The 24,365-nt window shown below is 32.7% G+C and overlaps 1 protein-coding gene across 6 annotated transcripts in view; it reads left to right on the top strand.

Moving 5' to 3' along the window:
- SYCP2 (synaptonemal complex protein 2) overlaps positions 1-19,548 on the top strand; it is a 71,633-nt gene extending 52,085 nt beyond the window's left edge. For 5 of the 6 annotated variants that reach the window (XM_070588576.1, XM_070588575.1, XM_070588573.1 and 2 more), the window contains 18 exons: positions 1,681-1,751; positions 1,850-1,907; positions 2,376-2,431; positions 2,866-2,923; positions 3,410-3,578; positions 5,570-5,607; positions 6,123-6,293; positions 7,713-7,911; positions 9,404-9,618; positions 14,159-14,249; positions 14,525-14,680; positions 15,233-15,360; positions 16,524-16,618; positions 16,712-16,811; positions 17,206-17,264; positions 17,410-17,488; positions 17,599-17,655; positions 18,676-19,548. Coding sequence is in view for 5 of the 6 variants with exons in the window: in XM_070588575.1 (XP_070444676.1) it covers positions 1,681-1,751; positions 1,850-1,907; positions 2,376-2,431; positions 2,866-2,923; positions 3,410-3,578; positions 5,570-5,607; positions 6,123-6,293; positions 7,713-7,911; positions 9,404-9,618; positions 14,159-14,249; positions 14,525-14,680; positions 15,233-15,360; positions 16,524-16,618; positions 16,712-16,811; positions 17,206-17,264; positions 17,410-17,488; positions 17,599-17,655; positions 18,676-18,753 (1,878 nt within the window). In the remaining variant the exon portion in view is untranslated. The remainder of the gene's footprint in view (positions 1-1,680; positions 1,752-1,849; positions 1,908-2,375; positions 2,432-2,865; positions 2,924-3,409; positions 3,579-5,569; positions 5,608-6,122; positions 6,294-7,712; positions 7,912-9,403; positions 9,619-14,158; positions 14,250-14,524; positions 14,681-15,232; positions 15,361-16,523; positions 16,619-16,711; positions 16,812-17,205; positions 17,265-17,409; positions 17,489-17,598; positions 17,656-18,675) is intronic. The other variant, XM_070588577.1, reaches the window with a different exon arrangement.
- Positions 19,549-24,365: the final 4,817 nt, after the last annotated feature.

The following is a 24,365-nucleotide window of genomic DNA, read 5'->3' as shown; positions in this document are numbered from 1 at the left end:
TTCACTAAACATATAGTAAACACTAAAGTAGAATAGTAGTAGGATGGAATTAGATTTAATTTTTTCACCATTTTGATAAATGGATTAAACAACTTGCAAGTTTAATGGCAGGTACTCAAAATAGCCCCCTAACCTTCTGTTCTGCTTTTCAAAGAAAATACTTCTTTAAGATTTATGAGTGTGGTATTTTTACTTTTGACACATGATTCAGTGTATCTTTATCACCATTTTCTTTTGTTCAAAATCCTTATTTGGTCCCTGTTGTTTATTGAATTAAGTGGAGGCTTAGGCTAGCTCCCTAGTACCTTTAAAAGTCTGTCTTATTTCCTAATATTAGTTACCTAGATGTGTCTTGTTAGCTGGAACATAATAACTTGAGATTCCCTGAAGTCTCTTTCCTAAGTGTTTCTCTTCTAAGCCCTTTGGAAAGGACTTCAACCTGAGTCAGCAGGTGCTCTCACACTCTTTTCTGATTGTCAAAACTTCCTCCTTGTAAGCCTTGCTTCAGAGTCTGACTTCTTTATGAATACCTTCCAAGGTGCCCTGACTCAAAATCCAAATGGGCAGGAATTCTGAATCTGCATAATAATTTCTTTGTACCTTTGTTTTGATATTTTACTTACTATTGCAGTTCTTTTTTTTTTCCCTCTTCTGTCTTCTACTAGAGTGTAACTGTTTAGAATCATCTTTGTATCCTGTATAACACCTTTTCTCACTTTTGTATCCCCTTTAATATTTTTGCTCATTTTTGTATCTTCTGTAATAGCACATACTGGCATGCAAAAGATAAATTTAACAAATGTATCTAAACACTGGTAAAAATCATATTGGAAAGGATAAGTCGGTAGGCATGTAATTAGAGGAGTAATATATTAAGGGATAAACTTTTTGGAATAATGAAAATAATTATATGTAAAACAGTCAAAAGAAACAATACAATTGGAAATAAATAATAAGTAAAGTGATTATTTTAGTTTTAATATTTCTAACTTACTGGATATTAAATTAGGCTTCTGATTATTTCTTATCAGTAATCAATCATTAAGTGATATTAATTATTTGTGTATAGTTAAGTTATTTTAATAAAACATGATTATTGATTTAATTTATTAAAATTTTATTTAAATTCTTTTCTGCTCTCACTGCTTTTTGGTTGAGTTGAATATATTTTGAGCAGTAGGCTATAGGAATAATCTTACACATATTTTCCCCTAACAATACAAGTTGACTGATACAGTTGTGACTCTTCCACATGAGATTTTATATAAACCTTAGACTCTACCAAAGTTTTCTCTTTAAGATTTTAAAGCATGAGAGTCTGGAAAAAAAGTAGAAGCATGCTTGTTTTGTGATTCTAGAATCAATAGAATTCAGTTTGTAGAATACCAATGAGAAAGTAATTTACCTGTGTACAATGTCAGTAAATATTAAAGATGTAAGAATCTTCTATTTTGTATTTGATTTACAATACATTCTATCATGTTCTTAGTTAATACTTAAGTGTTCAATATTTTTAAAAGTGTGGATGTTTATTCAATTTTCATTAAGAAAACTTTTACAAATGAAAAATTTATGTTAGTGGAAACACAACGAGAAAATTTAGTTGCATATGTTATTTGTTTACCAAGTATAGTAATGTACGAATTTGAATGGTTTTATGTAAACTTCTTTTGTATTTAGGAAAAGGTTCAAAAAAAAAGTTATAGACAACTGAAGACTACTTTTGTTAATGTTACTTCTGAATGCCCATTGTGAGTAATTTTTCATAAATATTATAGTTTTCTTCATATTTGAAGAAAATAAATTTTTTATTGTATAATGGAGTTAATATTTCTCTTTGTCTTTACAGGAATGATGTTTACAATTTTAATTTGAATGGAGCTGATGAGCCTATCATAAAACTTGGAGTAAGCTAGAAAGCACTAGTTATTTTGTATTTACCCTGCAGTTATTAGAGTGTATTTTTTTATTTCCATCTTCTTATAGATATGCTCTAAAATATTTTAAAATATATTTTTAAATATTTTAAAGTTTATTTGGTACCAATCTAGATGTATTTAGTTTCCTTTCAAATCCTTTGGACTAGGAGTTGAGAAAAATGAGTAATTGGGGCATGGGGGAACTCAGACTACTCCATCAAGAAAAATCACTTTCCTTATTGATGCAACAGATTTAAAACAATTGTCTTATTTCTTTTCTTTTTAGTATATTTTACAGTATTAATTTTCTTCTTAAATATAAAAATATCTTAATGTGCTTAATTTTATTATCACGTCTTGTATGAAGTGATAGAAACTAGATTTTATGTTTATTTCTTTTGATTTTTGTTTATTTTGATGCTAAGAAAAAATTTTTAATGCTTATTCACAATATAGATCCAGGAATTTCAAGCAACAACTAGAGAAGCCTGCGTGGATAATTCTGTAAAATTGTAGGTCTTTTTATTTTAATTAGATGGATCAGATTAAAATATACTTATCTCAATTGTTCTTTTTCTTAAATATTTCCTCCTAGTTTCTCTGAAAGTTTTTAACATATGAGAAGAGTAGATAAAAGTGGTACTGTCATGATTACTGCCATTATGATTCTATTATTTCAGCATTTACTTCTAAAATTAATATACAGATTCTGTGCACGTTTAATATTAGTTGTATATCTTAGGTGATAAAGCTGAAAGGATTTAGCAGTCTTTTCATCTAACCTTGTAATTTTATAAATAACTGAGGTCAGAGAGGACAAGAGACTTGGTCAGAATTATCTAGTGAATTAGTAAAAGAGTAAGGCTGAAAACTGAGGTCTAACTGTCTAGTGCATGCTACCTTAAGAAAACAAGTAATTAAAATTAATGCGTATTTTTGTTTTAAGGGTAGGTTTAAGGAGTCGTGATGAATCTGAATCTTCTCTCAAAACAAAAGATAAAAGAGTAAGTTATATCCTAATGTGTCTGTTAAAACCAGTATTTCTTTTAATAATTTTCCAATGCCAAAGATTATCACAGAACTAGAAAACAAAAAGATTTGGATCATTGTTTTTTCCCCTGTGAGATTATCCATGTTCCCCTTATGACATATGGTCTCTGAGCTATTTGTAATCATATAGTAATAGAAAATATGACAACTTTAGTTACTTTCTTTGATGGTATTAGGTTATATCTCTATAAAAGTAAGCTATTTTGATTTAACTTTTAATTAACACCCCACTGATACAAAATACTAATCTCAATCTCTGATCTGGATTTCCAAGTGACTTTCTTGGATAGGTCCTTAATGCCAGAAAGATTAGTATGCTAAAAAATGAGAAGATAGTTGTTCTGTTTTTGAGGGTTTTTTTGGCTTAACTTACCTGCATGACATATAATAAGACACATTTCTTCATCTATTACAAGGATTCTTCTTTTTTGTTTTTATAGATTGTAACAAATCATAAAAAGAAAAATCTCTTTAGTGATACTGACACAGAATACAGATGTGATGACAGCAAGACCGATATTAGCTGGCTAAGAGAACCAAAATCAAAACCACAGCTAATAGACTATAGCAGAAATAAAAATGTGAAGAAACGTAAAAGTGGAAAATCGAGTAAGAAATCACTTTCTAGAGAAATGTTGCAAATGATTTTACCATTTCAACTATAAAAAATGCTTTGTTGGTTGATAAGTATATTTTTATATGTAGATAGTGATTATAACTGTATGCCCTCATAAATAGAAAAAAATAGTGAAAGCAAATGCACCAAAACACTGCAATGATTTTAGCTTTTGTTTATTTTTGGTAATATGGTTATATTTAAATTTTTTAATGGGATCTTAGGAACACAAAATCTGATTTATCATAATCTTTGGTTCATGATATCGTCTCATCATGTGTCTACTCATGCCCTACTATTATTCAGTTATTTAGCTAATTATTGTGAATAATGTATTAAGTACTCGTGAACTCAACACCCTAAACAAAATCAAAGCCCATTCCTTGCCACACTCAACACTAATGCTTTTTAGGACTTCATATAGATGGAATGCAAATACATTGAAAGGAAAGCAATTTTCTTGCAGAATTATTTTTGCCTAAATCTTCCACAAAATGTTTTCCCAGCATGTGGCTTCTGCTTTCTCAAGTGAATCTCTTGAAGTAGTTGGATAAGAGTTTGAAGTATTAGTTTTTGGCTAGACATAATGACCATTTTCATAACCTGACATCAATTTCAATGTTTACTAAAACATAAAGATTTTATATATTCTATTTTTAAAAGAAGACAACATAACTCTGAGCTTTTAGATTAAATTTATATTTATTTTAAGGGAATCAGCTTTTATTTTATTTCAGGATAAAAATAACCAGTAGTGACTTGTGTGTATGATGGGGAGCAGTGTTGGCTTAAAATATACATATGGAAACAAACATTGGCATGTGTTTATAAATGAGGCTGAATCTTGAAAACAGATAAGGCAAATCATATGCGTGGAAGAGAAACTGCAGGATTACATATATAAAAGAGACACATATGAAATAGCATAGTGTACTCAGGGAATGCAGTATTATGGTCATTGGAAGATAGATCAGACTTGTGGGAAAATGTTGAAAGATGCGGCTGGATCTAGTCATAGTGTCTGGACTTTGAAGCAGTGTGTTATAAGCTAAGGAGACAGCAGTAAGATTCACGTGCTCTCAGGGAACTTACAATGTAGTGGGAAGATGTACAAACAAAGACATCTATAACATAAAGTAGAAGATTAGATATCTTGGGGAGACATTAAAGGTTAGAATACTGTAATCAGTAAATATTTTTAAAATTGAACTTCTGAGTGAATTGTTTTGTTTAAAAGGCTGAGTGACTACAAGTTAATATATATGAGCCAGCTTATTGCCAGGATTGGAAGACATTTCTTCCAGAACTTCATTGCTTCCTTGGCTTGGATAATCCCGTTTCTTAGGCTTTGGAGAATATTTAGAAAGTTGAAATTGTGCTTGAAAGGCGAAAAAGGGAATAGGGACTAAAGCTACTCCCAATAATAGGGATAGATCTTAGAAATATAATGATGGGTGAAATAGCAAATCATAGACTATTACGTATGGCATGATACTATTTTATAAAGTTTATTGTATTGCTTAGAGATGCATATCTATGAAATAAAACTTTTTAAAAGATCAAGTGAATGAGAAACATAGATTGCAGGATAGTGATTATCTTTTGGCAGACGGGATATGGAGGATCATATCAGAGAGTACACATAAGTAGATTCAGCCTTATTCATAATTTTGTTCTTAAACTGAATGGTAGAGTCAGGGGTGTTAACTTTGAAACTCATGTTACACATTCTCTTGTATGTTTAAAAAGTTTTATAATATAAAATTTAAAGGAGGAGAAGGGAAATTGGTCATATCATACTAAAAGCTATACAGTAAAAGTTATCAATGGCAGTTTAGCCTCAAATATACTTCAAGCCTCATTTTGAAATATAAATTTTTGAATGAGTTTAAAGATGTATTCCTATTGTTTTTGTAATTTTTAACTTATATACAGAAATATTCTAATAAATTTAAATGTCAGTTCTTATTTTCTTGAATTGCAGGACCATCTCTGGAAAGAGGACAACCAAGATCTAAAATGGTAAAACCTGGAAGTTTATGTTCAAACACCCTTTAAAATTATTTTTCCCCTTGTCGTGTAAAAAATTCACCTATCTCATACATAATTGTATCCTTATTATCAGTTACTTGTTTTCCATAATTGTTCCAGCCTTTGCATGCTTACTTCTACCTTCTGCCTTTTTGAATCATGTTGGCCTGCATTAGGTCTATTTTATTCTGTGATTATAGGTATTTTTGATGTCTCTCTTTCTCTCTTTCCCTTTCTCTCTCTCTCTCTCTTTCCCTTTTACTTAAGTTGGATAATATATATCAGTCCTCTCAGAGTGTTAATGATAGGGATAAAAAGGTGATAGAGAAGATATTTGGAAGGGAAAGACAAAATCCAGCCATTTAAAAAATATTAATCAGGAATCTTTTTATTTCTGCAAATATTTTATGTATGTCTTGTCACAGTGCCAATTCTATAGTAAATAGCTTATATTTCTTGTATCACAAGTATTGATCTGATAATATTTAGGATTTTTTCTCCTAAAGACACCCAACAAAAACATCACCAAAAAGGTAAATCAGACAGTTCCAGTTGGGAGAACCAGACTTCCACGGAGAGCGGCAAAAACCAAAAAAAATTATAAAGATCTCTCAAATTCAGAATCAGAGAGTGAACAAGAATTTTCACATTCATTTAAAGAAAAATTGCTAGTAAAGGTAAATAGATACAATTCAGATGAGTAATTTCTAAAAACCTCTTAAAATACTAAATATAGAATATATTTTTGTAAAAATGTCAAATTTATCTTGTCACTTCTTTTTTAAGATTTAACCTTCTATATGAGAAAACATTTAATAATTCTAAAACTTGATCCTTAGGCAATATAATGTTAAAATTTGTAATAAGTTGGCATTTGTGTTACAAAACAGATGTTTGACTCTAATAAAATTATAACCAAGATAATATCTTTGAATTAGGAAAGTACTTGATCTTTCCAAAATTATGCTTCAAGAAGATATAGACTGTTGGGAAGCTGTGGACTTTTCTCTTGAATGAAAGCAAAAATATTGAATCTGAGGTTCTTCCCATTTGCTGCCCACCTGTGTCCATCCCTGACTTCTTCCTTATGTCTCACAATGTTACAGACATATCCCTAGCCACCTGTACTTGAAAGCTTTCTTTTAACAAAGTGAAAAAAGCATATAGTGCTTAGAGTGTGCCAGGTGCTATTCTAAGTACTTTATAGATTTAGCTTCTTAAAATTTCATAAGTGCCATAGATGGATAGTACTATTATGCACATCTCATTTTACAAATGAGAAAATTGAGGCTCAGAGAGATGAAGGAATTTTCCTGAGGTCACACAGCTAGGAAGTTGTAAAACAAAGATTTGAGCCCAAAGAGTCTGGCACTGAAGGTGAGTCTCTGACCGTTATAACATGCTGATTTTAAATCATTAACTTCCATCTTCCTTTGTTTGTAAGCTTGTTATCTCTTACCTGGAAGACAGGACTTAATAACTTATCTCCATGTTTTCTGTCACTTCACGTCTAGTCAGATAAGTCTTCCCAAGCCACCTCTCATCTTACCCTTTTTCAAAGAAAACCCCTGAAAAAATCTGTTTAGACAGACATTCAAAGTATCAAAATACCTTGCCAAGCTTATTTCCCCTGTTTCCCAGTATATACCCAGAGCTGTAAGTCAGAACAACCTGTGATGCCCAAACAAGAAGTGTGCTTCTCTACTCCCTTTGCTTGTGTCAGCAGTCCTTATTCTCAGGATGCCTTCCTTTGCCATCTTCTTTTGCAAATTCCTGAGCACGTCAAGTCCCATGAAATCTAGGACCTCTTTCTGGTTTCCCTAACCTGGATATAATCTTCTCTGAGCCCTTATAGCATTTTATTTGTATCTCTTATGATATTTATTATAGTCTATATATTATGTTTTCCTGTGAATTTGTCATATGCTTTCTACTATATTAGAAAGTCTCCTGCTAATCATGTTGAGAACCCCGCTATGCCTGTATGTATTAATATAAGACATTTAATAAATATTTCAATATAATTAAATTGTTTTATGTATCCAAGTATAAGTATTTGTATTCAAGTGTAATTTGAAAGTTATCAATACATTTAGGACGAGAATATCCGTTCCAGAAGCAAAACCACGAAGCTGCCAAAGAAGCAACAGAATGCCTTCTCTGCTGATACAAAAAAGGATATATCAAAACAATGGAAAAACTCATCTCTACTAAAAGATACTGTGAGAGATAATAGCCATGACTTATCTCCTATATCTTTATCTGGGAGTCCATCATCTATAGAAGTAATGAGATGTCAGTATCATGTTTTTTTCTTTAATTGAATATTCAGTAATTTTCTATTATAACTCTATATGAAAATAAATTCAAAGACTAATTTTGAGGGCTGTATTCAAGGTTATAGGTAGTCAAAACTTCATTTTTAAACTAATTAATGCTAGTAACTTTGTCTTCGCTAAGTAGACTTGAGAACAATGTTACTACAACACTGAAGTTTTTCATGTCAGGGAGTTAAAGACCAAATGCTTCAAAATGGAAAATAGTTAATGTGTATCTATAAATTATAATGTGAAAACTTGGATAAATGTTTTAATTTTAAATTGTTTTTTAGCTCAACATATATTTAATAACGTGAAAATAGTGATGGGGATTTCTATTTTTTCTCTTTTACATTTCATTGAGAAAAGTCTCCAAGGAACATCATGGTCATTCTGTTGACCCTTTGTGGAGTATCTTCATAAACAATTGAGGTTTTGCTTTTACAGATAATTGGCAAAGAGGGCCGGTCCCATGGCCTGGTGGTCAAGTTCAGTGCTGTCTGCTTCAGCAGCCCAGGTTCAAGGATTTGTATCCTGGGAGTGAACCTATACCACTCATCAACCATGCTGTGGTGGTGACCCACATATAAAGTGGAGGACGATTGGCACAGATGTTAACTTAGGGCTAATCTTCCTCCAGCAAAAAAAAAAAAGGATTGGCAACGGACCTTAGCTCAGGGCTAATCTTCCTCAGGAAAAAAAAGTAATAATTGGCAAAGAAAAATTCATATTCTTTGGGTCTCTGGCATATATATGTATACTTTTCTAGTACAGAAACTAAAAGAATAAGTTTGTACTTTTTATATCTTTTTCAGTTCCTTTTAAGGATATTTTAAACCATTTCTAAGTGTCCACCTTTTCAGTTAAAATTCAAGACAAACCAGTTAACACATACTTCCTCTGTAGTAGCTACTTTGTTCTTTTCTAGAGTATTTTCACAATCTTTGGACCATTGTCATTTCAGATAAGCACATACTCAGAAGACAGATTCCCATGCCCTAATTTGATCTGGAAACTCTCTGAAAATTTATTTATACTGAGATTTATTTCAGCCATTAATTTCCTCATTTATATATGAAGGATTTAGACCAGATGATTCCCAAAGCTCTTTCTAACTGTAAAATTCTGTGACTTTAATATGTAACAGTCCTGGCCATGATGTCAGAATACTCAAGATAATACTTAGGCTGATTATTATAGTGCAGCTCATACTATAGATATTTTTGTTTGAAAATATTTTGAAAGTTCTTATGGTTATAATTATATTTTAAATTGAGCCATTAATATTTTTCAAAGTCTTATAAAATATTTTAAACATAATTTGGTCTTGATTGAAAGTTTATCCTTTATAAATACAGCTAAGATTTGAGGATTTGAAAAATTATTATATTCTTAGAATTTAAGTTAATCATACTACTTCTAAAGCAGATATCAGTGATAACAACTGCCATCTTTTTGTGTTTCATGAGGCAATTTAGGTATAGAGAAAATGACAGAACAGGATTTTACTCAAGATGATAACTGTATAACAAAATCTGTATCACCTTATCCAAAAACTTCATCACCTGAATCCTTGAACAGTAAATATGGAGCTGGAGGTCCAATAAAGTCACCCAAAAACAGTGAGAAAAATTCACTATGTGCAAGAGAAAGTTGCTCACCAATTCCAGGATCATTCTTTTTGGTAAGAATATATATTATTTTTTTCCTTTATCAGATATATCTGAAGGGGGTAAGTCATTTGCCTCTAATCTTAATCAAATATACATTGCTTGTCTACTTAAGGTTTTGGGTTTGGTCTTGGGGAAGAGGAGGAAGCTACTGATAAGTGAAATAGCCTCAGTGAACCTAACAGACTGACACATAGCTACACAGAAGGAAGAATGTGGTGGTATGAGAAGTACAGAGTATTGATTAGAGTTCTTTGATAGGAATGATCACTTCCAAAGAGATACTACTTATTTGTCTACACATCAAAACTACATAATTTGTTTTCTTGGTTTGAATATGCTTATTCCTGCAACACAGGCACTTCTTTCAGATCTCACCATAACTCAAAGTCTGTGACCTTTAGTTACTAAATCACAAGTTGACAAAGCAAATTGACAAGAATGTAGTTGAAAACAATATGACTATAGCATTTGCTGTAGAGTTTTGTAAGGAACTTTAAAATCAGTAGGTATATGGTACGAATATTACACTGAACAAATTTAATGATATATTGAAAACTTTTTTATTCCTCTTTCATGTATTGTCATATGTACCATTTCTTCTTAATAAAATATGCAGGTATGCTCAAAAGTATTTTTAAAGAACTTAGAGATAGGAATCAATTATGGGTCAAAGTGAAGGAGGTAGCTAAAAATGTACTGTCTACAAAGAGGAGTTTTTGTATTTTGAGTTCTGCTTTTTTCCTTTTTTTTTTAAAGTTGTAGAAACTTTGGCACCAATTTACAAACCCCACCCCACCTCTACCCCCCCTTTTTTTTTGGCTTGGGTTGTATAGATGGCTTAATTTGGAGAATTTTGAAGTAGCAATAAAGTTAAAGAACTGATTGCCAAGACAATAGAGTTCAGTATAACTGGGTATAGCTGAAAGAGTTTTGAGTCAGAAAGAATTGCATTTAAATCCTGGCTCCACTATTTGCTAGCTAGGTAACAATTTTATAAGATAATGACTCTCTGCACCTCAGTTTTCTCCTCTGTAAAATGGGGCTGTGAAAAATTAAAAAGGCTGATTATGCAAGCATAATATCTGATACATAATGATTACTCAAATATATTATTCTCTTGATATGTGTTAACTTCTGTATACAAAGATGGAATTAATGACAGTTCAGCACACCTGTAGCCAAGATCTAAAACCTCTGATAGGGGCTAGCCTGGTGGCGCAGTGGTTAAGTTCCCATGTTCTGCTTCTTGGCAGCCTGGGGTTCGCTGGTTCGGATCCCAGTGGTGGACATGGCACTGTTTGGCAAAAGCCATGCTGTGGTAGGCATCCCACATATAAAGTAGAGGAGGATGGGCACAGATGTTAGCTGAAGGCCAGTCTTCCTCAGCAAAAAGAGGACGATTGGCATTAGTTAGCTCAGGGCTAATCTTCCTCAAAAAATAATAAATAAATAAAACCAAACTTCTGTCCTACCCCTTTGAACTGAATGTTTTTATTCTTAGAGAGTTTTAAGGTCCTTTTATTCTGCTTAACCAGTAGTCTTCACAGAACATATTTTCAAACAAAATCTTACATAAAAATGGAATGATGATGTTTAAAGCAGGTAGGAGGTCTAAACCCTAGCCTACTCAGCCTCCCTCCCTGATGACTCCCAATGCACCTTTGCAACACTCTCAGTTTCTACAGACCACGATTTGAAAACCAGTTTCCCACTAGATTATCATCCCATGGTCCTTTGTCTGTATTGCTCTGTCATCCGTAGTTTCCTTGAATCTTTTATCCCTTCAGTATCCCACCTTGCAAATCTCAAAACTTCAGTAATCCCCACCCCCCTTTGATGCTACTCTGTGCCGGATGGAATTTTAATTTTTACATATTTATTGGCTGGACATTTTGTTTCCCATTTATTGTTGGCTCTTAATTAGGTATTGGAAATTTGCTGTATAAATTAACCTTGTACCAGCCCACACTTTCCAACAGTGCTTTGTGGTAGTGCCCATTTCTCTGCAGTTTTAATTAACTGAGTGTTGTCAGATGCTTCTATTTTTTGCCAATCTGGGGAGTGTAAAGTGTGCCTCACTTTAATTTGCATTTTCCTGATTAACAGCATCATTGAGTATTTCCGTATGTTTTTTGGCCGTTTTGTGAATTGCCTATTTTTTTTTTAACTTTTTAGAAACTTTCTAAAACTTATTTAGAAATATTTTTCTAACTTACTTTTTCTAACTTTCTAATTGCATTGTTTGATTTTTCTTATACATTTGTAGGAGTTCTTAATATATTCTGGGTATTAATTCTTTATTGGTTATATACAATGCAAGCATTCTTTTTCCAGTATGTATCTTGTCTTTTCATTTCGTTGAATGAAAAACTTCCATATGACAAAAATATGATGTAATGAAATTTACCAGTCTTTTGTCTTGTTGAAGAAATCCTTCCGTCAGCTATTGTCATAAAAATATTTCCCTTTCTTTTCTTGTAAAAATAGTAGTTTTGATTTTAACTTTTAGGTTTTCAACCTTTCTGGTCTTTCTCTTTGCACATGGATAGTCAATTAGTGCAACATCATGCATGGGACACCCCTCCTTTCTCCATCATTTGTAATGCTAACTTGGTCAAAGCCTTGGCAACCACATGGGTCAACTATTAGGCACTATTCTATTTATTGACCAGTCTATCTCTGTGCTAATACGACATTGCTTTAATTAGTGTAGTTTTATACTTAGGGTGTGTTTCACCACAGCTACCAGCATCTCGTTCTTTTACTTCAAAATTTTCTTGGCCCTTTACTTGTCCATATAAATTTTAGAATTAGCTTGTCTAAGGGAAGAATTGCCATTTCCCAATATTGATATTGAGCTTTTGCATCTACGTATTTCATTTTTCTCTCTACTTTTTCGTCTTATTTCCAACAAAGTTGTGCCAAATCTTCCACAAAGAGAATTATACTTCTTCTTAGATTAATTCCTCTGTTTTATGGGTTTTCTTTTTGCTGTATTAAAAAATACCTTTAAAAATTGTTTTCTGAGGTTTTAATTTTTTGCTTTTGTATAGAAACACTATTGATTTTTATATTTCCAACAGCCTTGACAAATTCTGTCATAATTTCCTGCCTAGATTCTCTTGGATTTTGAATACAGACAATCATCGACTGGTATTCATGATAATTTTTGCATTTTTTGTAGCAGTCATTTTACTTTATGGTCTTTTTATTGTTAAAATGACTGTGAACTCCAAAGAAATATTAAATAGATATGATACTAGCAGGCATGCTTATCCATAGTTTTTGGTAGATACTTGTTAATCAAATTCTGATTGTCTAAGGACTATTTTTTCCTTTTAATTATGAATGGGTGTTGAATTTTAGCAGCAAATGAATCATTCCCTCAAACTTTAAGTAGTTTTGGTTTAATGTGGGTTTTTTTGGCTTTAAATAATTTTCTAACTTCCTTTGGGTTTCTATATGTCTTGTTCATTCATATCAGAGGCATATTCCAATTAATAAGAATACTACTGTGAATATAAAAAACATAAATTCTGTGGTACTTACACAGGGAACGCAAAATTGCAGCAGCTATTTAGTTGTAAGCAGCTATAGTTCATAAAAACAGTTTATGGAAATTGAGCTTCCAGATATCAATGAAAATCATACACAAAGCAGAAGAGAGCTATATATGGTAGCATAGGCATCAAACTTTCCTTAAACTAAGATGGTTCTTATAAGAACTGGATTACTGGCCTTTCATAATAATTATAATATTTTTCAACTGTTACTACCTGAAAATTAGATGTTTAAAGTATGTACGATGGTTTGATCATAGAAAAAAGTTGAAATTTTTCAAATGAGAAGTAGTAAGGTCTTAAATAGTGAGGATATAGCTGCTGAACCACTGACTCACATATTTATAATTAGGACTTTCTGGTTTCATGGATATAGAAATATGATTGAGCTTTTTGCCAGTATAAAAATCCATTGATCCATCTACAGAAATATTTTAATAACCTGTAAAATAGAGAAAGTTAAGACAGAATTTTACAGCTTGGAGAGGGCTGGGATTTAACCTAGACCTAAGTGGGTGGGGAAAGAACAGTACCCTGAGTAAAGGAAGGGAACTGGAAATAGGATAAAGACTAATTTGACTGGGACAAAGACATCTGTGTATTGAAACAGTAAAGCATAAAGTTAGATGAAAAGGATTTGGATTAAAGATATAGCTTGAAAGAAGAGTTTAGACTTATATTCTATGGCTCCCCAATACCTGACTCATAAATAAAGAAATCAAAATCCTGATAAGAAAGAATTGAAAAGCAGGAGTAGTCAAAAAAGGCAGCTCAAAACTATTGCTATAATTTAAGATTGAGGTTAACATAAGAATTTAGGTTAATGCATGGTTAATGTTAGAGATGAAAAGGAAGGGATAGAAACAAAACAATCTGAAAAAAGAATTGACAGCATTTGCAATTTACTGGCTTTATGATTTGAGAAATATGGTCAAAGGTGAATCCAAGAGTACTTACAGTATTTTTTTCCAATTTCTAATACATATTTTAGGAAAGTCATTCAGCATCTCCATTATCCATGTCTAGTGAAGGAAGAGAGAAAATATGGCGTGACATGCCCTGTGACTCTTCTCATGTATCAGGTTTGCAGTCAAAGCCTTGCTTTTTTAAAACAAATTATTAATTACTGAAATACTACTGTGAAATTATATCTAAAGGAATTATATAGTTTATTAATGTTATTTATATATTATTCAATTTAGTTAATGTCAAAATGAAAATAAGTAAACTAGATAGAATTTTATGCAGTTGTCCAAAACAATGCAAATAACTCAAAGCCTTTTTTAAATAAAAGCAGGAAAATATTAGGTATTTTAAATCAAGATTGTAGCGCTATTATCTTTTAACTGTTCCTAAGGCCCTACACAACATCTTAGTCGCAAACGAATGTACATAGAAGATAATCTAAGTAATGCTGATGAAGTAGAACTGGAAGAGGAAGTGGAAGGGAGAGCAAATATGCTTCCCAAAAAGCTATCTAAAACCAAAGATGCAGGTCATCACACTTACAAAGGTAGGTCAAATGTGTGTGTCAAACATGCAGTTATTTTGGAAGGCAGTTTCTTAGGTTTTGAATGATTCTATCCACAAAATAAATCCCTTTGTAAAGACAACTTTGGATAAGTCCAAGAAGGATGATAGCTTTATCGCAAAGTTCTCTTTATGTGAATAATGTTGTGGTAAGGATCTTTTTTACTCATAAATCTCCCTAATAATTCTATCACTGATTACAACATTTAAGTTTTACTAGAGTATGAATTTACTGATTAGTGTGTCACTAAATACTTTGGTTAATAATGTGGAAGTAGTTAAAACCAGTTAAAAATAATCCAAATTGTTCCACTTTAATGTTACCATTTCTGCCTTAATACTCATGCCAAAAGGTTTTTTTATAAACCAAAATAATATTTTAAATTAAAAAATATAATGAGGTCTGCCTTTGATTTTATAATCCTTGTACACAGAATCTGGAAATAAGATAGATTTTGTTCTCAACCTCATGACAAGAAGGCTAAATTTGTAATAATGCAGGTTTTAACTTTAGCTGATTGTCTTCATTTTTTAGTGTCTGAAAGTATATCTCCATTATCAACAAATGTATTTTCTATTCATGGGGAGAACTGGGAAACTGAAATTTCAGATGTAGGGATGATGTGTGAGCAGTTCCATACAGAAGTTGGGAGGAAAATTCAGGTGAGTTATCATTCTTCAAATTATGATTTATACCCAATAATATGATACTATGCTGCACTTTCTACTAGACTGTGAGTTTGTTTGATCCTTTGGCAACAAAACAGCCATTCATGAATTCAACTTTCCTCATGTACTGGTGACAAACTGGAATGATTCCTAGGTGAAAAACTTTATCATGTCATGAGCCGAGTTTTTCTAAAATCTGTGCGTTATCTGTATTCTTTCTTTTTCTACAGGTTCTTTCTTTTTGCCCTATTTTCCTTTCTATTCTTTTTTAACATTTTGACTCTTCCATGATTTTTTAAATTTTTTTCTGAATGGTTTTCTTTTGATGCCTCTTTTCAATACATTTTTTATCTCACAGAGGTGACCGCTGGTGAGAGTACTCTAATAATAGTATAAAGAATGAGCAACCTCAGTCAGAGAAATCCCATTTCACTTTGTTTCACCAGTTCTGTAATGTGTATCCTTAGATATTGAGACTCCAATGAGGTGACATTTGTTTGCAAAAATACTTTCTAAAACAATTTCTAATTATTATTAATGTTTCTCTACCCATCTCTTTTACTCTCATACCTGTATTTAGAATAGACAGTTCTTTTTGTCCTCCTCTTGATAAAAGATGTTTTTCTGCACAGGTTTTTAGCCCCATCTCTTCCTTGCCTTTTTCTTCTATTCAGGGGTAAAATCTGAAATTATTTAAGATTCTGTGTATTTATTTTGTTTTGATTTGATTTATCCAAGGTTAACGTAGTCTCAAGAGAGAAGGCCTGATTCATATATTCTGTTATGCATCTATTGTAGATGTGAATATATGTTTTTGTGAAAAATGGTAATGACTAATTCTGAATGTGACTTTTAGGCTGTGTTCCTGAATTAGAATAACTAGCGTTTTTAAAAATATTTTACAGTGTAGTTTCCTTAGGAAAATCATTAATTACCATTTAAACCCTGAGTCAAAGCCTTCTTGATGGAACTAGACACTGCTGTGACTGAGCTTATTTACTAACATGTCAGCTTAAATCACTGAGATTTTAATTTTTCACTTTTCTAAGTTTTTCTTAGTCATTTACATTTCATGAAAAAGGCTTTGTTCTTAATATAGTCTTGGTTAAATTATTATTTTGTAAAGATTTTTCAGGTTAAAAGTGAATATTTTTCAGATCCGTTACAGAATGATGGATTATTTTACTAAGCAGTCTTGGAAAATAGCCCAACAACATCTGAAAACAATGAACCATCAGATTCAGGAGTATAGGTCTGTAATAAAAATATCTTCTGAAATCTTCTGAATGCTATATATTCCAAGTGCTATGGTTTTTAAAATAGTCTTATCTTTTTTCTTTAATAGGATCAAAAAACTTGATAAATTCCAATTCATCATCATAGAGGAGCTAGAGAATTTTGAAAAAGATTCACAGTCTTTAAAAGATTTGGAGAAGGAGTTTGTGGTTTGTGCTTTTAAGAATTTAAAAATAATTTTAACTCCTCATTTTTAAAGAGCTACTTCTATTAACCTTCTGCTTTTAGAGCACACTGTAAAGATTTTTGTTCTTTAGCACATGATTTAGTTTTATCTTAGATTTTTATTCAGATTCTTATACATACACTTAAATTACAAACTTAAGCTTATGATAAATACCTTTCATAATAAAGGAGAAATGCTCATAGATTTTGCTTTCAATATGTTTTTATGTGAAAGAGTATATGACATCTGGAATATTCTTAGCATATAGCCAAGTTGTTTTTTTCAATTAGAAATAATAGAAATATAGTAATTCTACTGTCAAGTTTTAATTTTTAATCATATTAAGGTATAACTAGTTTTTGTATTGTAAAACTTAGGACTTTTGGGAAAAGCTATTTCAGAAGTTCAATGCCTATCAAAAAAGTGAACAGCAGAGGTTAGTATGACATTATTAATGACTTGAATCTATAAAATTAGACTTTTAAATTGTTTGTATTATTTAAAAATTAAGAATTACATATAGCAATTTAATTTGAATTCCTGATAAATACAAAGGTAACTTTGATTATTTTACTTGTTAGGCTTCACCTTTTGAAAGCTTCACTGGAGAAAAATGTCTTCTACAACACTGATTATGAAGAAACTATTTTTACATCTGAGGTATAAATTTGTATTTTTATATATAATCTTTCAATATTGGTTAGCCTAACTTTTTTTCTGTGAAATTTTATAGTAAGTTTCATGGGGGAAATATATTTATTTATTTACAGATGTGTTTGATGAAAGAAAACATGAAAATGCTGCAAGACAGGCTTCTTAAGGAAATGGTAAATCAACACTCTAGTTTGGGTTTTTCAAATGGGATAATCAATTGTGCTATTATATCTTTTAATGGTAAATTCTTTCACAGGCTTTTCTTCTTTCTTTCTTTTTGTATTGAGTGGTGGCATTTTAGCCCAGTGACTTTTAGTTCTTTAAATGAGAATAATGAGAGCAAATTTATAGTAAAATAATAGGGGTGATTTAAATAATGAGTCCCTCCTAAGGAAAGAAAGAGAATATCAGTTTGCAAATTTAAAAATTAGCTAAAAGAATGATTTCTTTGTACTGTATCTAAGTACTGTGCACTGCAGCAGACCTCTGTTCTGCAGTGCCTTCTGACGGAGAAGGTGTGCCAGGACAGAGCTACCCAGAAAGAATTACTGTCTACTTGACTGCAAAACTTACTTAGATTTGGGATGAAATTAGATGGCTTTCCAAAGGTCTAGTACACCAGCAGCTGCATCCTGGGGGAAAGTACACCTGAGGGGGTCAAAAGGCACTGCTCCGAGTGAACATGACTTTGGTGTTTCTCACAGATGGTAGGCATTTTTATGTATACTTTAGTAAATCTTTCTATACAGAATATATTAATGTACTTATTACATTTTAATAGAATCTCAATATGCTGAAGTAGTAGAGGATCAGGATGTAGCTAAGCCAGTTTAGCTTGAAGCAAACAAGCTAACTAGATTGATCATTACTGAGATTTTTTTCCAGGCTATGTTTAGTCTACTTTCTTTCTTTAAATATTAAACCTAAATTTCATTGATTTGGGATTTAAAAGAGTAAGGGTCTTCTCTGAACTGATCATCTAGAATATCAGTGATGATCACAGAATTCTGTAGATATCTAGGAATAGACCCTGGGGGACTGGAGAATATTAGCACTGATGCACATCTTTGTGAAAGGGGTTGTTTTAAAATGAATCCCTAATAATAGTTTGATTTTTAATCTATTTTATTTGATGGTTTTACATAGATAATTTAAAATCTAAGTGTGAGTTTTTTTTTTTTTCTTGGCCATAGCAAGAAGAGGAGCTTCTTAATGTACGCAGAGGACTGATGTCATTATTCATGGCTCATGAGAGAAATGTTAATGTGTGATATCTAGGTGTTATCAACAAGTTTTATCCAGTTATTCCTTTTCGTGTATGACTGAGGAAATACCATAATAGCCCTACAAAGAGAAAAAAACACATCACCCAGGCAAGAGTACATTGGTAGGAACCTCCAAACTCAAAGAAATGTCATCTTACGGATGAGAAAGAACCACTAAAATATGACTCCAAGCCTAAAAGACTTTTGCCTGTATAATACTACTCTGTTTTTAGAGAGAAAGTTTTGGGAAACCAAACAGTAAAAGGAATTGGCTTATTTTGGTAGTAATATTTGCATTGAACAAATATTACTGAGTTAACTACACTCACAAAACTAGTTTCTTTAATAAACTAAAATTTATCATAGAAAATGTATTTTTAAATGAATACAGTTTGGACTAAATATTATTAAAATTTGTTTACTAGTTAAGAATATACTGGAAGTAATTAAAATTTAGCTATGCTTAGAAGGCAGAGAAGTCTCTGATATAAAATATTTACCTGAGTGTAAATCGGTACCTGCAGCACACTATTGGAGAGTGTATTTATTCAGTTATGGCTCCAGTGTATTAGAGATCACGAAATAGCCTAAAATAGTTACCATATTGTCTAAACATTTTAATTCTAGGTAGAAGTCTTAGCTAATAAGCAGGCTGTTCTGACAAATACTTTTTAAGCTCCTAGTGTTCATTGTAATATTATTTTACCAGATGAATTTATAAAAATCAATACATTTAGTTTACTTTAATTGTATAATATATTAAAGTTGAAATAATGCTGTGTCACTTGGATAGATATTAAATTATTTTTATTTTAGAAATCATTATTTTCCTATTTTATGAACATTGAATCAAACAAATTATCCTTCTCCAATCAGACATCCAAAGTATAATGCCAAGCAGCCTCACTCATTGTCACCTGCCTGCTTAATGGTAGCAGAGTATTTGAATACTACTAGTATTTAAATACACTGGTAAAAGTGGCTTCTTAGTCTGGATAAGCAAAAGAAAATCCTTCACATCTTAGTTGATGGTAATAATTGAATAAAGCTGACTAAGACTTTTTGATAGGGTAATGGGATTCTATTTCAAGAGACAGTGACAACTCAGCTATGATATTAAATACTATTTGAGAGTTTGCAACTCCACGTTGCCCTGTGAGACCTTAGAACTAACGCCATCATGACATACCTCCCTGTTTACCTCATCCTTGGTCAGACTTATAAGACTCCTAAGTCATGTCATACGTATTCCATATTGCACTGTAGGTGAAATCAGCCCAAATTCTTACTTCCTCTCTGCTCTTCCAAATCTTTCTATGGCCTTGTCATTACTACTACTTGTGCCCCTCTGAATCTCAGTTTCCAACATTCTTATCACCCCAACCATTCTATCTTTCCACCTTGCTTTGTAGTGTAGTCTCAGCCTGATTAGTCTACCACTGCTTTGCTATGCCTGTTACCCTTCTTGTTCTTCCTTCCTTCCCCATTCTAGATTCCTTTGTCCAAAATAATAGTCTCTTACCCTCTCTCCTTTCCTCGACTTTATCCACTAATTCACACCCCTCATTACACAACCTGAACATCACTAGAGCAAATCATATAATCAAGCTTTAAATTTATGACCACATATTTCAAATGGCTACTCAGGGGGCCAGTCCCATGGCCAACTGGTTAAGTTCACACACTTTGCTTTGGCAGCCAAGGGTTTCACCGGCTCAGATCCTGGGCACAGACCTAACACCACTCATCAAGCCATGCTGAGGTGGCACCCCACATAGCAGAACTAGAAAAACCTACAACTAGAATATACAGCTATGTACCGGGGAGCTTTGGAGAGAAGAAGAAGAAGAAGAAGAAAAAAAAAAGGAAGATTGGCAACAGATGTTAGCTCAGGGCCAATCTTTATTAAAAAAAAAATGGCTATGTGGCATTGTTCATCAATCCTTACTCTGCCCTTTTTAATTGACTTTACCACATTTCCAGAGTATTACTGCACATTGATAGCTGTCTCCTTGGCTCTTTACCTTTTAGCTTATGTCTCACCTCATACTTTCCTCATCTCTTCTCCCTAAAATCTAATGTTAGCTGCATCAATACCAGCATTTCCTGATTTCTCACATGTTCAAATAGCAGATTTGCCTCTTTGTTTAAGGACAATCCCCCCCACTAGTGCTCTGAATCCTATTGTATCTGGCTTCTCTCTGCTCATGTGTATAGCCCATACTTATTTAAAAAAAAAAAAAAAAGAAGAAAAAAATGGCCCTTGACATCAAGTTCCCCTGTAACTGCTGCCCTTGCTATGTAATTCTCTATTCACCCTTACACAGAACATATTGAAAGAATTTTTTTTGGTTATTGTCTCAACTTATACATTTCCTATTTGCTCTTTACCTTCCCTCAGTCCAGCTTGTCCCTACTATTTCACTGAAACTTCTTTTATCAAAATCACCAGTGATTTGTTTTACCAAATCTAATTTCCATATTCTTAGCTTTTCTGTGCCATTTTACACTAAAATCCTTAGCTGGCACATATTTTCCACTCCTTGTCTCTTTCCTGGCTTCCCTTTACCTTTTTTTATTTTTTTGCTAAGGAAGATTCACCCTGAGCTAACATCTGCTGCCAATCCTCCTTTTTTTTTTTTTTTTTTTTTTTTTTTTGGCACTTGAGGAATACCAGCCCTAAGCTAACATGTGTGCCAATCTTCCTGTTTTTGTGTATGTGGGATACTTCCACAGGATGGCTGGTGAATGGAATCGATCCACGTCCAGGATCTGAACCCACAAACCTGGCCCCCGAAGCAGAGCTTGTGGAACTTGAACCACTTAGCCACAGAGCCAGGGCCCCCTTATCTCTTAATGTGGGGCTTATTCCTAGTCCATCACTTTTCTTCAACCTATACTTTCTCTTTAGGAAATTTCATCTGGTCCCAGGTAATAACTAACTATCTTTGTGCTGACAACTTCCAAATGTATAAAGTTCTGACCTTTACTTTGGACATCAGAATGGCTCCTACACTGCTTTATTGATAGTTCAGATAAGCATCTCAATTCTCAAAACAACTCTTGATTTCTCTCCCTCAGTATTCTTTCTCACCACCAAAGAAAAAAAAGTAAACCTTGTCCTTCCATCTCAGTAAATGTCACTTTTATCCTCCCAACTGTTCAAGCCAAAATCTAGAGTTCCTGATTTCTCTTTTTTCCTTAGCCAAACAGTTAGTGGATCAACAAGTCCTGCAGATTTTACTGCCAAAATATGTTCCAAATATATATACTTGCGTTCACTTCCACTGGCACTACTTTTGACAATGTCAACATCCTTTCTCACATAGACAATTGCAACAGCCTCCTAAATGGCTTTCCAACATTCACAATTGCCTTTCCACAACCTTTACTCACTTAGCAGCCATATATATTCTTGCTAAATCATAAATCATACCATGCCATTCCTTTACTTAAAATTTTCCAGTGACAACACTCTTAAATAACCACTGGGTTGAAGAAGAAATGACAAGGGAAATTCAAAAATACTTTGGGACAAATGAAAATGCACCATACTGAAACTTGTGAGATGCAGTGAAAACAGTGCTCAGAGGGAAATTTATAGCCATAAATTTACATGTATTGAAGAAAGATCGCAAATCAATAACCTCAGCAAAAGCTCAGGGCCAGTCTTCCTCAGCAAAAGGAACTAATACAGATTAGTGAGGATATTTTTTTTAAAAAAAAATAGAGAATAGAAAAACAGAAAAAATCAATAAAACCAAAAGTTGGTTCTTTGAAGAGATCAAGAAGATTGATAAAGCATTAGTTATACTGACTAAGAAAAACAGAAGACTAAAATTTCTAAAATCAGAAATGAAAATTAGGGACATTATTACTGACTTTACAGAAATAGAAAGGATTATAAAAAACATACTGTGGGGGCTGGCCCAGCAGTGCAGTGGTTAAGTGCACGCATTCTCCTTCGGCGGCCCGGGGTTTGCCAGTTCGAATCCCGGGTAAGGACATGGTACTGCTTGGCAAGCCATGCTGTGGTAGGCATCCCACATTAAAGTAGAGGAAGATGGGCATGGATGTTAGCTCAGGGCCAGTCTTCCTCAGTAAAAAGAGGAGGATTGGCAGCAGATGTTAGCTCAGGGTTAATCTTCCTCAAAAAAAAAAAAAAAAATACTGTGAACAATTGTATGCCAACAAATTAGATAACTCAGATGAAATGGATCACTTCCTAGACACACAAACTACCAAAACTGACTGAAGAAGAAACTGAAAATCTGAACAGATCTATAACAAGTGAAATGATTGAATCAGTAATGAAAAACCTTGCAACAAAGAATTCTGCCAAACATTTAAAGAAGAATTAACACCTTAAATGCTTCCAGAAAAAAGAAGAGGGAACATTCCTAACTCATTCTATGAGGCCAGCATTACCTTGCTACCAAAGCTAGATAAAGACATTACAGGAAAAGAAAATTACAGACCAGTATACCTTATGAATATACATGTAAAAATCGTCAATACTAGCAAACTGAATCCAGCAGCATATTAAAATAAATAAATTTAAAGAACGTGGTGCAAGATTTGTACACTGAAAACTACAAAACATTATTGAAAGAAATTAAAGAGTGCCTAAATAAGTAGAAAGACATCCCAGTCCAGACCCTATCAAAATCCCAATGGCCTTTTTGCAGATATGAAAAAGCCTATCCTAAAAATCATACAGAAATGGAAGGGACTCCACATAGCAAAGCATTCATGAAAAAAGAATAATAAAGTTGGAGGACTCACACTTCCCTTTCATACTCTCATACAAAGCTACATTAAATCAAACCAGTGTGTTACCTGTCTAAGGATAGACATATAGACCAATGGAATAGAATTGAGAGTCCAGAAATAAGCCTGTTCATCTTTGGTCAGTTGAGTTTCATCAAGGGTGCCAAGACCATTTGTTGGGGAAAAAATAGTCTCTTCAACAAATAGTTTAGGGACAACTGGATAGTCACATGCAAAACAATAAGGTTGGACCCTTACACCATATATAAAAATTAAATGGATCAAAAACCTAAAAGAGCTAAAACTACAGAACTCAGGGAAAAATCATGGGAGTAAATATTCATGACCCTGGATTTGGCAATGGGTTCTTAAATATGGCAGCAAAAGCACCAGCTACAGGAAAAAAAGAAGGAAAAAAAAAAGCTAATTTGGACTACATCAAAGAATACTTTCATAACTGTGAAAAAAAAACCTATAGAATGGGGGAAAATACTTGCAAATCCTATATCTAATTAGGGTTTAGTATCCAGAACATATAAAGAATTTTTACAACTCAACAACAAAATGACAACCCAATTAAAAATGGCCAAGGGACTTGCATAAACATTTCTCCAAAGAAGATATAGAAATGGCCAAGAAGCACGTGAAAATATACTGAACATCATTCGTCATTAGGAAAATGCAAATCAAAACCATAATGAGATACCATTTCACACCCACTTGGATGGCTAGCAGAATCAAAAACCAGAAACTAAGTGTTGGCGAGGATGTGCAGGAATTGGAACCCTTGTGCATTTCTGAGGGAATGTAAAATAATGCAGCCACTATGGAAAACAGTTTGGTGGTTC

Source organism: Equus przewalskii, chromosome 21 (assembly GCF_037783145.1).
Source record: "Equus przewalskii isolate Varuska chromosome 21, EquPr2, whole genome shotgun sequence".
Taxonomy (NCBI): Eukaryota; Metazoa; Chordata; class Mammalia; order Perissodactyla; family Equidae; genus Equus; species Equus przewalskii.
Note: the sequence above shows the minus strand (reverse complement) of the source record. Positions and strands in the feature narration are given on the sequence as shown.